At 33.6% G+C, this 19581-nt stretch overlaps 1 protein-coding gene across 3 annotated transcripts in view; it reads right to left on the bottom strand.

The window, feature by feature from the left end:
• The window catches only part of LOC111509553 (very long chain fatty acid elongase 7), a 51324-nt gene extending 36517 nt beyond the window's left edge, over positions 1-14807 (bottom strand). The window contains exon 1 of one of the 3 annotated variants that reach the window (XM_074180470.1): positions 14720-14807. In XM_074180470.1, the coding sequence (XP_074036571.1) occupies positions 14720-14722 (3 nt within the window). In that variant the 5' untranslated portion in view covers positions 14723-14807. Of the gene's footprint in view, positions 1-4797; positions 4971-13854; positions 14071-14719 lie in introns of those variants that run through there. The other 2 variants (XM_074180468.1, XM_074180469.1) reach the window with 2 other exon arrangements.
• Positions 14808-19581: the final 4774 nt, after the last annotated feature.

Raw genomic sequence — 19581 nt, 5'->3', positions numbered from 1 at the left:
CGTCGATTTATCGAAAGCTTTTGACAGCGTATGTCACAAAAGATTACTACCTAAGATCGAGTCCTATGGAATAAGAGGTCCAGCATTCGATTTGTTGAAGGATTATTTGTGTCTGATCGGAAACAAATGGTGAGTATTGATGGGATTTTTAGCCGCCCGAGGGTCGTGACCTATGGAGTGCCGCAGGGAACCATTCTAGGACCACTTCTATTTACCGTTTATATGAATACGTTGATGAAAATCGGTTCATCGGGAAGTCTCTTCAGCTATGCGGATGATACAGCCATTATGTACAAGGGAGAATCTTGGTCCGACCTGAAAATTGAGGCCCAAATTGACTTTCAAAAAATATATGATTGATTTAAATACAACAAATTAACATTAAATAGGGAAAAAACGTATTACTTACCGTTCACAATTTACTCCAACCATTTACCTAATCTAGGACCTTTGGAAATAGACAAAGATACGGTGATAGTGGAAAAAATGAAACGAAATATCTCGGAATCATTATAGATAGGCACATGAGATGGGACTTGCATATTACCAGTGTAAAGAATAAATTGAGAGGATTGCTAAGCAAATTCAGATATCTGGTCGGCTATTTGAACATGGAAAACCTCAAAATATTGTATTTTGCACTGGTCCAGTCTCAGCTATCCTACGGCATTCTGGGATGGGGTGGAGTGACAGAAAATAACTTGAGTAGTTTGAGTGTAATGTAAAGGTGGATATTGAGAATAATATTTAAAAAAAAAATGAGGTATTCATCGGATATGCTCTATTCCGAAAACTATATATTTGATATCAGACAAATATTCTGCCAAAGAATATTAACTTCTATAAATAAAAACCGAATTTCTCTCCAATCCATTGAGCATACATATAATACAAGAACTAAGATAAATTTCAAAAATGTTCCGTGCCGTGAAAAGAGTATTGGGCAACGTTCCGTAGAATTCTTGGCTCCGAAAATATTTAATTTGCTACCAGATTAAATAAAAATTATTGAATATTATTTTTCTTTCAAGCGTCATGTAAAAACATGGATAAACAGAAATGGTAGAATAATATTCAACAATGTTATCAACCTGAAATTTTTGAAATAGCTTATGATTGCTTTTGCTGAATAGTTCCGATATTGTCACACTTATCCAATATAGACTTAGAAACACGAAATTGATACATTTACACTAATTTGACGAATTTACCTTATTGTGACCCTTTACTCGATATGGACTTCCCACCTAGATTATGTTACAAATTTACTTCTCTGTATTTATATATATTTTCTTATACTTTTATGTATCACGCACAAGCATTTTTGCTTCAGTGATTAGTATGTTTGTTTTCAAAAATTGTTTTAATTTATAAACGTGTTGTAATTTGTGTTTTATCGAAAATAAACATTATTATTATTATTATTTCCGAATATATTGGACAATTTTCAGAAAAATTTGAAATCATGCAAAGGAAAGTTTCTCTCTGATTTGCTGAGACTTGTGAGACATTGTTCTTCATAACAGAATAACGCAGAATCAGAAGCATAGTATTCACGTTTCGAAATTCTATTTGAATATCACTTACGACTGATTCCTCAGCTATGGAGAAAATGAAATTATTTAGCTGCCACTGAGATCGGCAAGCATCTTGATTCTTCTTATATTTTTCAGTACAATTTCGTTTCTTTTACATCGCACTGAACGACATTCAAAACTTTCTCTTTCGCCAACTTATAGGTAGTTGTACCGCTCTCATCAATGAAAGTGGAATGATTGATTTATAATCACCAGACGGAATGTTTTGAAAAAATAAAACATATGTCCAGGATTCGAAAAAAAAAGTATTGAATTACAACACTATAATTTATTTGTAATTTATTTGTATCATCTTTCCCTCCAACCGATTTCCTGTAGTCTTTAAAGTCCACTAGATACTTGTTAGGACAACAAGAGGATTGTTCCGAATTCATGGAGTTCTTGTTGAATACTTTTTGTGAGCAAAACAATAGCAAAATAAATACTCCTGACCGCTCTGTATTGAATGATTCCGTACAGTCCATCTTGTTTCGTGTTTGTAAATCTTCTGCTGGAAAAATCCTCACTTGTTTACTTTGTAGTAAATGTTCAAGAGGTAGCGAAAACTTATGTGAATATCTGGAACTTCATCTAGCGTTTCCTAATATGACTAATAACCAGTCCGTGCAAAGGTTTTTGTTAAATTATCTGAAAATGAAATTTTTAACAGGTGATGATCCAAACTAACTGACTGTTATAAGGAAACAATCATAGCTGAGGCACCAGTCAATCTAATAATAACACTGATGAATTTCAAACAAGACTCAACCTCTGACGGAAGCAAGAAACTCTTTCGAAGGTTCGAAATAGATGAACATTTCAATCTAGCAGACCACTGTTATAATATTCATGCAGTCATTGTTCACTGTGGTTCTGGCGTTGAATTTGGTCATTATTACGCCTTGGTCGAATACGAAACGGGCTGGTTTAAGTTTGACGATAGTCGTGTCACGAAGTGTTCTGATGATGTATTGAATCTATTGGAGAGAGAGGACATTGGCAGATCAAGATCTTCAGATGATGTGGTGCTGCAGGTTTTCCGGGTTTTCCTGCAGCTGAAAAAGCAAATGCGCCACTGAAATCAACGAAGTCGTCCCGGAGCGCCAATTAATTTTTATTTTTTTTTCATTTTTATCGTTGTTTTATAATTTCACAAATTAAAATCATGACAGCAAATTTAAAAATCTTATCTTTCTCTTCATACACAAAGGTTTTTTATTTCTGAGAAAAAAATTAAAAGTAAAAACTGGGATTATCATATTATATTGTAAACACATGTGTCAGTACTGGCATCACAGGAACTCACAAATAGTCTAATGAGGAAGTTGATTCAAAGTTATATCCCGATTTTCCTCTCACATAGTATTACTAGTCCTCACTGAACTTGTTGTTTATGCTATAGCTGGCTAAAGCTGCTGTATTTGTGAATATCAGGTGCTATATGGTTTCCCGAAAGCTAAAAATAAGCTTTCTGTTAAAAAATTACGGTGAATTTTCATTTTTTTCAGAAAATATTTATTCATTTATCTAACACAAGGTAGGTTTCAATTCAAAGGTGTCCCACGTGGCTACGTTACGTGAATGTCACCTGGAAACATGAGAGAGACGCTCTGAACCTTTTTCTAGACCACTTGAAGGCTCAACACCCAAACATCAAGTTCACCATGGAGACTGAGCAGGTTCAGCGGATAGCATTCCTAGATGTACTAATCGAAGTGATGCTAGTGACTTCGATATCGAATGGATACGGTGTACTCGAGATCAAAAAGAAGAGTTATATGGTTCAAATCGGGGAGACGGATCGGATGGTTGCACGCGTGTATCTACCGCATATCCCTAGAGTCGCAGTCCTATTGAGGAACCACGACATTAAAACAGTTTTCAAAGTCACCAGGAAGATACAACAAAGCCGCAGGTCGGCAAAAGACAAAAAGGGGGTCTATCGCAAACCGTGCACTTGTGGGAAGGTATATATCGGAACCACCAAAAGATCCATGGGAACAAGGCTGAAGGAACATGAAAGTAACTTAAGAGTGGGTCAAACAGACGAGTCAGCAGTGGCAGAACACGCAATGAAAAAGAAAACCACAAGAAATACCTACATAGTACGTTTAATGGACTGACACCTATCAGAAAACAACTACTTCCCTGGCTTATACCACGAAGGGCGTTGGATTATATCCGACAGGCGTCAGTGCAGGAATCTTCACAGAAAATTTCCTGCATTTGCAATTGGCAATACAACTGAAAGAGTAGACCTTCAATTCTGGAACGGGCACACTTGCAGACCGGTTTCGGGCTTATTAGCCACTCATCAGTGCAAGATAATGACGATCATCGACCTAAAGTCAATGATATTCCACAATTGAATATCGGAATTGTTTCAGAGTATTTCATTCCTCTTCCGAAAGTGGAGCCAGGGGAATAGTTGTTTTCTGATAGGTGTCAGTCCATTAAACCTACTGTGTAGTTATATCAAGACTGACTTAAACGTTTGAAGTTCATTTGCTTTAGATAACAAGGTATTTTCTGAACAAGAATTTACCATGGCTTTCATTTTCCAGTTCATAAAGTTTCTGTGAGCGATTTTATATTTTTCTCTTGATGTGCTTAGTAGCAAATTATTGGAAACATCTATTGTTTTCTGAACAATTTCTGGAGGTGTATTTTCCAACTCTAAATCTTCGTATTCCATTACATTTAATATTTAATAAATCTGAACTGTTTATACTATATCAATCAACAATAAAACTATTTTCGTTGGGTAAGTTGACAGCAATAATTATGCAATGCTTCGGTTTTGTTGTTATGGAAACGCCGACAATGGGCTACTTGGATATTGCACGCGAATCGTCGACGTAGCGTTGTCAATATGGAGAACGTGTAACAATTGATGACTGACTTGGCTTATCGTGATAACAGTGAGAAATAATTTTTCAGTGTAATGGCGGATATTTCTCACGCAGTGAGAATGAGTAGATTCAACTACTCACGCTAATTTACTACCGTCCCTTAACAAACTCGCTAATATTTGTGATCATTAACATGCTTCGACTATCAACAGCCGACCTACTTACATTATCACTCATTTTCAGAAAAGTTTTAGCAAGAAACATGAAACGATTGAAAATGAAGCAATCTGAAATGTGTCTAGTTCGTAAGCTACGTGATAATTTATTCGTTGCGGTTTATTCGTACATTGGTGATTTGATTCACTTACCTATGATGACTCTCATGTCACATATTAGTGGCAGAAACATATCCCTGATCATTCAACACTTTACTGGACTTGTAGCCCTCATATACATTTTCCTAAACACACAATTCCAGATCTAGATTTTGAAAACAACGTAAATTTCTAACATTTTTCCGCAATTTTATTATGTCCTTGAAATAACAGCGAATGAATTATTATTTGTCGGATAATTGATTAGATGTGAGAGTTGGTTGACTGACTGAGTTCCAGTAGGTTGATATAGCGTGAAGAAAGTGAAAATAAGATTCAGAGTGAAAGTTGTTTCTAGTCCACGAACAATACTCTGTTTATTTTTAATGTTTGAAACTAGCATTCAATTTCATTATCACCTACCTTTGATTGAGGTAGGTATTGAATTGAAGGAGGAAACCAATTAGTCTAATCAACAAGTTCAAAAACATGAAAAATAGAGATAAAGGTCCTAAAAATATGAGCGAAAGCTCATTCGATTCGGAATCACCTCTAGAAAAATGTTTTCGAAGGATTTTGGTGCGTGAAAAATTGCAATTGTTATTTACAAAATGAGATAAAAAAAATTGTATTTAGTTTTTCTTTAATAACTCAAAAAATATTAATACTTAAGCAATTTTGAAAAAAGCTCGTTAAAGAAGAGGAAATTTCCGATAAAAAAGTCCTGACTAACGAAACTCTATCTCCATTATTTATAATTTTAATTTGACGTTGAAAATAGGGTTCCGCGCGGCTGTTACGGCATGAGCGCGCTGCCGCTAAAGAGAATTTATCAAAAGAAATAATTTATATATAACATAAAATGTCATTTTAAAAATTTGAAAAAAATCCAGTATCTTATTAACACTTGAGTGAATCGAGTCCGGCAGAAAAAAAGTTTTATCACTATTTTTCAAAAAGTTATTTAATTATTAACTAACAAATTTTTTCCCAACCTCCGTTGGCATAAATAATGTGATAAAAGTTATAAATAATTGGCCTATACATTTTAAACTTCGTGGAGCCCTTTTGATATATATATATATATATACTTCATACGATCCTGCGATAAAAGTTCATACAAATTTATTAGTTTGTCAATTATGATTTTTTATAACTATTGCAAAATGAAATATCTAAAAATTGTTGATAAACTTTTTTTTTCAATTGATATTAAGCTATGTCTGTTCTCACATTGAACAATGGCAGTTATTAACATAGCATATGAATTTTTTACGTAATTTGTTTATTGCATTGTTTTAAACAAATAGAGAAATTCAATATTTTTTAAAAATTTTTTCTGCTTTTTTTAATTTCTCTCTAAAAATGTCCGTATGAGTAAAAATGTATCAGAAAAGTTAAACTCCATGATGAGTTTGTTATGTATACATGAATTGATGACAATTAACCGAACTTGTTTTTTAAAATAAAGGGGATATTTCTCAAAAATAAGCAAAACGTTAATTTTATCCTAGTTGCATAAAATTTGGCATATGGATATAAAATTGCCGTAGACACAACTTTTCCAAGTAACTTTTTGTTAAATTCGATCTAGAAATGCACGTTTTCAATTTTTTTCAAAAAAAAAGCTGAATTAGACAAACACTGATCGTCAGTGGATCGCAGTTGGCCGCATCATTTCAAGTTGAATTTAAAGCACAAACAAGTGCCGAAGTTAAACTTCATTGAAACTTTTCGAAAAAAAATACCTCTCTACAGGTTGCAGTGAGAAAATTATCTTACTGAAAATATACCGCATAAATATCCACACAAAATGAAATGGAAATAAACAACTGTGTGAAATTATCAAATAATGTATTCTATCTATTTTTTAATTCAAAATCAGAATAAATATTCATTTAATCCATGGTTCAGTACTTTTTCAAACAAACAGAACTTTGGCCAATGTATGCAACGGCGATAAAATTTATTTTTGAAAAGATAAGGAAAGCCTGATTATTTCTTTCCACAAGCACCGCAGTAAAACGTATTCAGTATTGAAATTAATACCGTTTTGGGTATTGTCGATTAAAGGTGAAAACACTTTTTGGAGGGGTGGGATGTAAAAGAACATGTTTTGAAATGGAACGGAAATGACGTCTTCGAGAGGGGAAAAGTGTCGATATCAATTAAGGAATCAAACCACTAACTGTTGCTATTTGATACGTTTCCATCAAATTATGAAGAATTTTTTTTCACAGATGTATCTTAAGTTATAAGAGGTCAAAATAGAGATGAATCTTTAAATTTTGCAGGCTGCCGTAATTCGATCGGCAGTTTTTTTATTTTTTCATATTGTTACACTCGTCTCGAACATATGTTGGGTAAAAAAATGGAATCTAGTGCTCAAAAATACCTGAATCGTTTACAATGGCATACGGTGATTGTCCAAAAAAACGTCAATGGTTATCCAGACTCAACTCGTTCGATCAATGACTTATTTATTTTGTAGAAATTCATGTACTTTTGAAGAATTTTCATGTTTCCTTTATTTATTGTATGGTTTGTTTCTTTTAGATGTCCATATATGGCTGATTTTTTATCTGATAATACATGTTCTCGGTATCTAATGTCGAAGTTTCTGCCTGTCTGACCTGTATAAGCTGCTGGGCAGTCCCCACATTACAGTCTGTATATGCCTGATTTTTTTCATTTATCCCTTTTGGGTTTTGCGTTGAATAACATATTTCCTAAATTATTTTTATAAGAAAATGATGTGCTTTTGTTGAGTTTTGAAAAATAGTTCTCTTTATTTTCTGAGAGCTTCCCTGAATAACTTATGCTAGCATATTTTTTACCTTCTTTATGTTCTTCCTGATTCAGGTATAGTTCCTTCATGATCAATTTATTGTTCTTATTGGAGATTAATTGGAGATTAATTGAAAAACTGATCTCCAATGAGAACAATAAATTGATCATGAAGGAAAAATACCTGAATCAGGAAGAACATAAAGAAGGTGAAAAATATGCTAGCATAAGTTATTCAGGGAAACTCTCAGAAAATATAAAGAACTATTTTTCAATACTCAACATAAGCACATCATTTTCTAATAAGAATAATTTAGGAAACATGTTATTCAACGCAAAACCCAAAACGGATGTATGGAAAAAATCGGGCATATATAGATTAGAATGTGGGGACCGCCCAGAAGTATTAAATTGTATTTATGTGCCGCTTGCGAGATGAAATACGAAGAAACCGTTCGGTATTGTAGAAAAACAATTCATGTGGTTTGCAACACGGTAATGCACCTGCTCACTCATCATTGCTTATACGTATTTTTCTGGCCAAAAGCATTCCCGAAATCTTGCCTCTGCCGCCGTATTCATCAGATTTAACCCCCTGCGACTTTTTTCTGTTCACTCAATTGAAGAGACTCATGAAAGGACAGCGTTCTGCAAAGTAGGAAGAAATGAAAAAGATCTTTATTCCCTTCAACACCGTTTAGATATAACTCATTGAGGCAAATTCATTACAAATTCAATCATACATTCAAAGTGTGTCATTCATTTCACAAATTTTACAAACACTGCAAAAATGGGTTCGTCGACTTTTGAACTGTGGACTACTAATTATTTGTTCGGTTTGAGACTTAACTATTGCTGTGATTCATATCACCCGTTTCTTCTATTTGATTGTCTAATCATTATAATTGTTAGGATGTGCATTATCAATTGTTAGACCTGTGATGACCAGACTGTACAGGTATCCGATCATCTTGAAATATTAAGAAATTTTTTGAATAAGTGTTTTATTTTTAGATCGATTCTGATTATTGAAAAAAATGGCTACATTTGTACGATTTTATACGAGGAAAACCAAAGTAATATTACTATCGTTTAGGTTCAAGACACTTTGTGACGAAACACAGCTCTTGAATAAAATTCAAAAACATCGTTGATTATCTTTTATATCAGTTCTTCATTCATTTTGATATCAGGATACGTTCCAAATTTAGGAATTATTGAATAAAGAATTGCTTGCTTCACTATGATCGAAAAACGAACGTAATACTGTTCGTAGGTTGCCTTCTGCGATATCTCTAGTTGCCTCAAACATTTGATGCATATATTTGCTCTACACACTAGACAATTCAATTTATTATATTGAAAGTAACCGAAAATTTGAAACAATGGTGCGAGGAATCAAATTCGAATGGCCTGACAAATCTATGCAACAGGGACGTATTTTTGAATCGAAGAGAGGAATTTTTGACAGAAATTGGTTATCTGGGAAAAAGGCGTTTCAGTTATCCACTTTTTCATCACTTAACAAGAAATGTTCCGAAACTTCGAAGTACACCATTGAGAGTATTTCACATGATTGACATTTATTATAATTTTTTAATTCAGTATTAAATGTTGATGGTACTGCAAAATGAATGGGAAAAATTATTTTCACGCAATTCAATGCTCATAAGGAAACAAGGGCGTCGTCAACGGGGGGGCAGTTGTCCTCCCCTAAAGATAAATGTAGCTATCCGTAAAGCGATCAAAGTGCGAGAAATTGACTTCCTTACCTATTAATAAATTCCGCATCGCATGGCAAAACGTAAAGAAATTCACAAGGTTCAATGTATATTGTAGAAACGTGTTAATCTATTGCCCAGTTTTATGATTTACCGAACATAAAGAATGAAATCGAACTTTGGCAGCAGTTGTGGCAAGATAGGCTTAATCTAACAAATCTTACAGTTGTTGATGTTCTAAAAGAAACAAATTACTTCTTTCCCGAAACGGAAAAGCATTGAAAATTTTGATCGCTTTACCATGCACGACCTGTACAGTAGAGCGATCCTTTAGCAGCCTCAGAAGGCTGAAAACATGGCTAAGAAGCTCCATGACAGAAGATCGCCTTAATGGTCTGACCATGATGAGTGTACACAGAGCTATAATAAATAAAAACCTGAATAATTTTAATGATGAAGTGGTTGAAAGTTTTGAAAAAAATCCCCGCAGGTTATGTTTTAATTAAATATTATTTTTGTTGAAATAAATGATTATTATTGTGTTCAAAAGTTTGATTCAGGTATTGTGCACAAACACACAAACAACAGAAAAAAACTGTGAACCTCAACCGAATATGGAATTCCCTTTTAAGAGGTTCAAAAATAACAACATGTTATTCGAATGTTATTGACAATCCAGGTACAGAAATTACTACAACAAACTACCTGTATCGACATAAATATGCAGTTAAAATAACCAGTCATCGAAGATAAAGAAGCTAGCTACTCGTACCAGGAAAAAATTCCAAAAATATACGGTCTTGAAACCCGAATTGAAATTATGACTCTCAATCAGATGATATCTTTTACGGTGTTCCATTTTCAGAGGCTACTTTTATCCTGCGACCAAATCATCAGTTATGCTGCGAAACATTAGAAGTTGAAATCTTTTATTATGAACAAATTCCTCAGCCGCGTCTGTGTGTCTGAACGTGATGAATTTGAAATCCATCGAACGGATTTTCATGAGGTTTCCACCAATGATTCAAGGTGGGAAGGGTTCTTTGTATGATCAAGTTATGTTTTGTGTGAATCTAATCAGTTTAGGATTTAACAGAATAATTCGCTATATGTTGTTCTTCTTTCATGGGTCTACAAAAGAAGCCACGACAGTTTGTGTCAATGTTAGAAATAATTTTTTTTTATTTAAAATCATCCGCATCAACCTGATGGTTATTAGCGGCGGAGTGTATTACAAATAATTAGTATTTACAATTTTATAATAAGGTTGAGAGCAGTTAAAAAGCAAATAATATTTTTCTCTTGATGTCGTCCTAGAGCTTCTTTCAAATCTTGAGGTATATTGTAATTATCTCTTTCTATTTGGAACATCGGACATTCCTTTATGATGTGTTTTACTGTTAGTGGCATTTCACAAATTTGACAGTGTGGTTCCTCTTCTCGAGATATCAGGTATTCATGGGTAAGCCTTGTATGTCCTATTCTGAGTCGAGTAATGATCACTTGTTCTTTCTCGGCAGATTTCCATTATCCCACGGTCCTACCGCTGTTTTGATTTCTTTAAGCTTGGATTGTGTACTTTGCCAGTTCCTGTTCCAGATGTCCCTCAGCTTTTTTTTATATATGATTTCAAATCTGTGTAGGGAGTGAGCTGTGAGACTTTCTGGTTCGGATTTATTATTGCCTCACGTGCGCTTCGGTCGGCTGTTTCGTTGCCTCTTATTCCTTTATGGGAGGGGACCCAAAGTAGGACAACTTACTTATTCAAAATTTGCAAATTATATAGTTCTCTTTTGATAATTTTACCGATTGGATATCTCACATACATTTTTTCGAGTGTTTGCAGACTATTGTTCGAGTCTGAGATTATTATAAATTTATCAGCTTCATCTGATTTTGCATAGCGAAATGCTTGGAGAATGGCAAAAAGTTCCCCTGTGAGGATTGTTACTGTTTTCGGAAGTTTGAAACTTAAATTCGTTCGATACATTACTACTGCAGCACCTACTCCTACATCAGTTTTCGAGGAATCTGTGAACATATCTTTGTAGCCCTTATACTCAATGATGAGTTGCCTGAAGTTCTGGATAATGATGTTAGTATTTGTGGCATATTTATTGAACTGGGATAGTTGGTAGTTGAATATGGGTGGGTTTATCAGCCATGGGGTTTATCAGCCAAGGAAATTACTGGATTTGGATTGAGTCAAGATATCATCTGATCCTTTCGTAATAGGGGGGGAATTATTGCATATAATGTAATGTGGAATTCGGAAAGTTATTTGAACGGATACCGTAATAATCCTTATCCTTATCAAAAAAGTTGCTTCAACCGTTCCATACATGTAATTACTCCCTATATCATACACATCAATTTATTATCTTAGAAGTTATCGCATAATTGACAAGGTTCAATTTTTTAGGGAAAGAAAATTTTTGGCTTCCTTCTTCTTCATTTAAAAAAAACTGTGGGGATATCCCAAAGAAAAGAAGATTTCCACATATCTTGTATAAAAATAAAAAAGTAGAAAGCCAAAACCTTTCCCAAAAATTAACCTAAAAATAGAGCCCACTTAGGTCGTAATTCTGTTTTCGTTTTATAATTGAAATTGATATTTTCGGAAAAGAAACGAGTAATGGTTATTGACTTCTATTTTCTGTTTGTTTGAAGGTGATTGACAATGTTTTATGATGAATTTCACTAGTTCGAACTTCCATTGTCTAGTATATAAAAGGATTTGAAAGAACTTATGAAAGAAGAATTGAAAAGAATAGCTGAAAATAACAATTATATCAATCAAAAAAACAGTAGAACCTAAACAGTAGAATGAAATACAAGTAAAAAATAGAACAAGTAACTTTAATTTTTTATTTTTCAATTTTTTTCTCAATTGTTCTAACTCTTACTCGTATTTTATTTCACTGTTATTTCATTTTAGGGTTTTTTGATTAGAATAATTGTTATTTTCAGCTATTCTCTTTTAAATTTTTTTTATTAGTTCTTTCAGGAATTTCAAATCATTTTATATAAAGTCAGACAATAGAAGTCCGAACTAACGAAATTCTATTTCCTGTTGTCACTTTTTCTTTTGTTAACCTCTCATGTGTGAAAAGAAATGTCAAAAGACGATATACAAGAATATCCAACCCAGCATTTTTTTTGCTGTCCACAGTGATGTGAAGTGTCAGGAATATACCTGTCAGTGCTTGTTTTTTTTCTAAACACATCGCGTTCTAGCTTTCCACATTGACTCCTCATTCCCAAAACGTCAAAAAATGGAAATTGTTCTTTATTTTCTAACTCATACGTGAATTTTATCGATTAAAGTATGTTATTTGAAAAGGAAACAAAGTCCTCAATATTCGATTTTTCGAAAGCTAGGAGTAACATTAGTTACAAATACAAGTGGTAAACAAATTTGAAATTTTATTTCGAATTTTTCTGTCACTGACGAACTATTTTTACATTTCACATAGCACCACACCGAAAACTTTCTGTTCAATATTGTAGATTGTGACTTATATTAACTAGAATATAAAAACATTATCAAAAACTATCAAACACACGATAAAACCCATGAAAATAGTTGCAATAACGAACTATATGTCGATGCGAACTGAAAATAAAGTACATATCATGTACTTACTGTAAAATCAACGATTTCAACATCATTATCAATAAACATTATTGGTATGACCTCATTTTTAATACCCCTGAGAGAACGTAAAATCCTGGGGTAGTGTACCGGTAATCTTGGTTTAATTTTTGAACCACCTACTCGTGAATTAATTAAATAACATGAATGGGAAATAACTTTGAATGCTCTCTTTGGTTACTTTCTGCTATGAAATTCAATAATAATAATCTGATTCAGGAACTCCATCACAAATGAATGTCATTTTGAAATATTCTTGTAGTAAGTCATAAAAAAGTATAGTATTTCACTTTTGAAAAATAGCTATTACTCGATTCTTACAAGAAATGGTTACATTTCTTGCCAACCGAATATTATACTATTATTTTTCTCTGCACATAAAAACGATGAAAAACTTGAACTGTTTAACTGAATGGAAATAAAATTATTCAGTAGTTGACATGAAAATTATAATTATCACATACATTCTAAAATTTTGACTTTGAAACTGATTTTATATCGTATTTTCCTTTGTCTGCAACATATATTGATCGTATACCAAATTCAATCGTGCATTATTATACGCTTAATTGAATAGAACTGGCCAATACTTGATGAAATCCATATCAAAAACTAATTAATACAGTTTATTGTTCATGCTTTTATGCAGTTTATGCTTGAGGAAGCTACTGTATAGCAAATTCCGTGTTACTGTTTTTGTAAAACCTTTTATAGTGAAAATCACACAATAAACTGTATTAATTAGTTTTTTTTTACTATACGCTTATCTGCTTAGCAAAATTTCGAAAATTGTGTTGACAGATATTTCAACTCGGGATATTATCGTTGAAAAATGTTGGAATTTTCATGGAATGTAAATAACCAAAATAAATTAAAAATATGCCTATTGAAGTGTTCAATATAGGTACGCCTATGGGGTTGAAATATATCGATAAATTATCAACTCACCTGAGAAAAAACCAATCCACCTAGCCCCAATTACCACTCAGTGTGTGAGCACCAAATCAGAAGATCTGTACGCACAAACCGGACAACAGAAAATTTGAAAAATGGGACTTGTACCTTTCACTTCGCGTAACCGACTCAGCGGTTCGACTATAGGCAGAAGTGAAAAGAAATGTTACTTCGCGACTCTCACAAACACAAATGCAGTTTTGGAGTGTCTCACGAAAGTTTTTGTTAGTAGCATGTGTCGTTATCGAAAAAACCCGCGCACTGACAGTGTTCGTCATGTCATGAGGAATTGAGTGGACTTTTATCCTATCATTCAATAAAATCCAATACAATGCGAGACTAGAGTTTGAAGAAATTTAATTAATTGGGAAGACTAGATTATACGATAATTATCATCAACATAGTCAAATGTAGGTCAAAATCTATTACATAAATAGTAATAAAAAAGTAAAAATGATATTGTCAACCACCTTCAAACTAGTTTGGACTTCCATGGTCTGATATGATATAATATTGGTATGATATAATATTAACATGTTTCGTTAACACAGTAGCTAGTACAAATATACACATCGGAAAAGTCTAGAGATATTTTTATAACATACTAAATATCATAAAAATAAATGCATGAGATCGTAACATTTCGATTAAATTGGTACACTCGACCACCCTGTAGATCTCTATGGGTTGAACAAAGCCTGCAAAAACTTTAACTAATCTTTTATCAAGTTTTTTACAAACTGTAGGTTTTCGGCTAAAATGAATAATCTGAAAGTGTCGAGTTTGTACATTCTATGCAGTTCTTGCTCAGCAATTAAACTGGAAATATTGTGCTTTAACATGGAACGCCATCACTTACCATTGGCTGAGATGAATAGAGCTGTAGGGCTTCTTCAAGGTGGCATGCGACAAAATGATGTAGCTCTTCGTTTGGTGGTCTCCCAAAGTGTTATCAGTCGATGGTGGCGGCGTTTCCGTGAAACTGGCAGTCCAGCAGAACAACATCCAGGGCGAGGACGCGCTACAACTGCAGTTCAAGATCGATTTTTGGTCTTAACCGCAAGAAGACAACCGACAATCACAGCACCTGAGTTGGTTAGCGTGTTACAGCAGACGCACCAGGTAACCATTGGTCGTGATACTGTCAGAAATCGACTGCATGAAGCAGATCTCCACAACAGAAGGCCACTTAGATGTCCACCTTTGTTGAGAGGCAATCGCGGTAGAAGATTAGAGTGGTGTCAAGAACATCAAAACTGGGATGCAAATGATTGGGCCACAGTTTTGTTTACAGACGAATCCAGATTTGGATTTCATCCAGATTCTCGTCGAGTAAGACTGTGGAGACGACCTGGAAATAATGAACGTTTGAGACACGTCCAAGAAGTCCACACATACAGAGGTGGTACAGTAATGCTATGGGGCGGAATCATGATCGGCGGCAGAACCGATCTCGTTTTTCCAAATCGCTCCGTCACAGCTCGACAGTACCTCGACACCATTCTTCTACCTATCGTCCTCCGTTTGCTGGTGCTGTTGGTGAAAACTTCCACCTAATGCATGATAATGCTCGTCCACATGTCGCGCGTCTAGTGACTGACTGGCTCACCAACGAAGGAGTTGATGTATTGCCATGGCCAGCACAATCACCGGGCGTGAATCCCATCGAGCATGTGTAGGACATGCGTCAACGAAGAATTACTCCGCATATGGGGAACATTCACACAACGTTTCAATTGAGAGAGCTTTTAATCGCTGAATGGGCAAATGTACATCAACAAGACATTGACAATCTCATTTTGTCGATGCACCATAGATGTAGGGCCGTAATAAACCAGCGTGGAGGCCATACTTTGTACTGATTCCAATTTTTTTGTATTATGATTTTTTTTCGGGGTGCCAAAGAAGAGTCATATTTTTTTTTAGTTTTGCTTATATGCGCACTCAGTATTTTTGACCATTTAATAAATTTTGTTGTAAGTTACAATATCCACCGTGAATCAGCCTGTATAATTAATACTTTTTTGTGTCAATCTACTGCTTTTTCAACAAAAAATCAACTGCAAGGCCAGACTTCGTCATTAACAAATACATAAAAAGTAAATGTCACCCAATTAGTAACTCAACACAACAGTAATTAATTCTGATTGGGTACAAATTTTGCAATATATATATATATATATATATATATATATATATATATATATATATATATATATATATATATATATATATATATATATATATATAAACTATTGGATAGTGGGGTATTGCAGCAAGTAAATGAGTACTCTTTTAAGTTAGTCCAAGCTTTCGGAAAATTTTATTTCCATCATCAGGGAAACTACAATAATATAAGTTTTAAGGTAAAATCAAAAATATTAATTGTTCATGACTTACATCTTATGTGAGGATGGTTACATTGATGTTAAAGAAAAAATGTTGATACATTGGAGAAGATGAAACTTGATATACAATTCTAAATGCTTGAGATTATTTTTTATAAAATATTGTTATTCGTCAGACCGTTATTCATACCATGCGTGCAGGATTCAAATGAACGAGTCTGAGAATAGAACGTTAAAATGCCAGAGTGACATCTGTCAATTGATAAAACTTATATATTCTCACTAGGAGTACCAAGTGTACTCTAGTGTATAATGTAAAATTTATGTTTGGTAAAATTATTATGAAAGATTAAATTTAAGATATATTATACAATGGAATTGTTTAAATTGATATTGTTTTTGTAAAAGCTTTTATCTAGAGTCAATAAGTAGGAATAAATTTCACTCAAGTGATTAATGTCTGTTTTTTTATTCATACAATTGTTATTTTCAAAAATGTAAGACATTTCTAGAAAGGACCTCTTAACTGAGGTTGATTCAGTGGCTAATACTTTCATTGCGTTATAATTCATAAGGTGGTCCAACTTATTCACATGGTCTGCTAAAGAGCATCTTTCTGGATGTAATCTACAGTCACTTTTGTGCGAAATAATTCTAGCACCTAATGATCGTGAAGTTTGGCCGTGTCAATCATGTGACAGGATATATATTGTGACAGGATATATATATATATAGATATATATATATATATATATATATATATATATATATATATATATATATATATATATATATATATATATATATATATATATATATATATATATATATATATATATATATATATATATATATATATATATATATATATATATATAGCTCGGGCAGCTAAAAAGAGTAATATTTATTCTACTCAGACCGAATCCCCGAAAAACTTTATATATATATATATATATATATATATATATATATATATATATATATATATATATATATATATATATATATATATATATATTGCTGGTGCTGTTGGTGAAAACTTCCACCTAATGCATGATAATGCTCGTCCACATGATCTATATATATATATATATATATAGATATATATATATATATATATATATATATATATATATATATATATATATATATATATATATATATACAGGGTGTCCCTGGACTTCCTCTTTTCCTCTTGGGAATGTATAGATGGGGTCAAAATATCACCAGTACTTCATATAACTTTTTTTCCTAAAATCCTTCGTTAAGAAAGTAACGAGCCCTCGAAGTTACAAAATGAAAAATGTTTTTCTTTGATAACTTTTCAAGTGAATATTCAAAATCATCCAAATTTTGGTAATTGACTAAACAAATGAATTCCTTCGATGAGCTTTCATGCAGGAGTCAGTTGTTTTGCTACAAAGTCAGGAACGGACTACCCCCGATGGTCCACACCCCAAAACTTTGAAATGACAGATATTTTTCAATATTTTTCAACAAATTAAGGTTACTTGGACAATTTTATGAATAAAAGTACTCGTGTGGAAAGTCGATCGGAGCAACGAGTCTTGATAAAAATGTAGTTTCACTCGACGACATCAAACCCGCTCGTCCACCATTATTTGAAATGAATAATTATCAAAGCAGAAATAATAATGATAACGTTAATTCAACAACATTTATCCTGAGATGTCTACCATTATTCGAAAATATTAGTTTATAAGGAAAATGGAAATGATAGGTAAAATGTTCATAACGAATTTTTATAATGCAAACACGTTTAACTAACGAAACTCAAGAGCCTCAAGAGCAAACAGAAATGAAAAATCCGCTACAGAAACTGCTCGATATGACCACCTTCTCTCTCTATACATTTTCTTAGTCTGCGAAGACATCCTCTCTGTACTTGAAATAGCATTCCAGGGTCGTCTCGTATGGCTTCACAATGTAATGTTATTCTATTCAACAATGCATCTCTTGTGTGAATAGGTGTAGCGTAAACAAGGCTTTTTAGATGCTCCCACAGAAAGAAATCCAATGGATTTAAATCCGGAGACCGCGATGGCCATGAATATGGCCCACCTCTACCAATCCATCTATTGTGGAAAATATGGTTCAGATGGTCACGCACAATCAAACTAAAATGAGGAGGAGCGCCATCATGCATAAACCACATATCTCTTCGGGTTTGCAATGGAATATGTTCCAAAAGTCCATTCAAATCGTTCTGAATGAACTCCAAATAACGTTCTTCATTCAATCGGTCCTGTAGAACGAATGGTCCTATAAGATGTTTTCCTATGATACCAGCCCAAACATTCACGTTGAATTTCTGTTGGTGTTTGGTTTGCAATATCCCATGGGGATTTTCTTCGGCCCATATATGGAGATTATGAGAGTTGATAACTCCATCTCTACTGAAACCTGCTTCATCAGTGAATAAAACTCGATTAATAAAAGTCATATCCTCTCTTCGCCTATCCATGAACCAATTGGCATATTCCAGTCGTGCTGGAAAATCTTGAGGTGTCATGGCATGTACCTTCTGGATGTGAAATGGGTGGAGCAGTTGTTCCCTAATTATTCTATGAATAGTGGACTTGGATGTATGGAACTGTTCTGATAGATTTCTGATGCTCAATGAAGGATCATCAGCGACGGCTTCCAAAATATTTTCCTCCAATACAACGGTACGTACAGTCCTAGGAGCGCCCTCACCACCTCGTTTTGGCAAAACTGTACCTACAATAATATCGAAATAAAACAACGTGCTCAAATTAATTATCAATTATTACATACCTGTCTCCCTCAAGCTGCGATCGACACGCTCGAATGTTTCTCTTGACGGTACTGTTCGATTGGGAAAATGCTCGGAATACAGACGACGAGCTTCTGCAGCATTACAAAATGCTCGTCCATAAAATACATGCATATCTGCATATTCATTGAATGTGAACTGTTCGGCCATATCAAAAAAATTCAAAATATCCTATAGAATATTGACAATACAATGATAGTCATATGACAACGCACCACTCAACAAAACAAAATCGCATTCCAGTTTCTCATTTTTTATCAAAACTTTCTAAAAGGTTTTGTTGTCAACATCTGTGAAAGAAATGGAACATAATTATTCCCTGGATATTTTTCACCTGATCATGTGCAGCCGTTTTTGTAGTTCATTCGTTTGCTTTTTATTAGTATAGTAAATATTTTTCCCGATGTGCGTTTTTTCAGCTAAATTTAGATTCGTGTTAAAGAATTTCTCCCATAAATTTATAATTATCAGTGAAACTCCTCAACAGTTTAGCTGTGAAGAAGAATTTGAAACATTCGAATGTTGAGTTTCATGAGATTCAGATAACTGATCAAC

Source organism: Leptinotarsa decemlineata, unplaced genomic scaffold (assembly GCF_025532065.1).
Source record: "Leptinotarsa decemlineata unplaced genomic scaffold, Ldec_3_MD MMD2_tig00026294_RagTag_RagTag, whole genome shotgun sequence".
NCBI lineage: Eukaryota > Metazoa > Arthropoda > Insecta > Coleoptera > Chrysomelidae > Leptinotarsa > Leptinotarsa decemlineata.
Note: the sequence above shows the minus strand (reverse complement) of the source record. Positions and strands in the feature narration are given on the sequence as shown.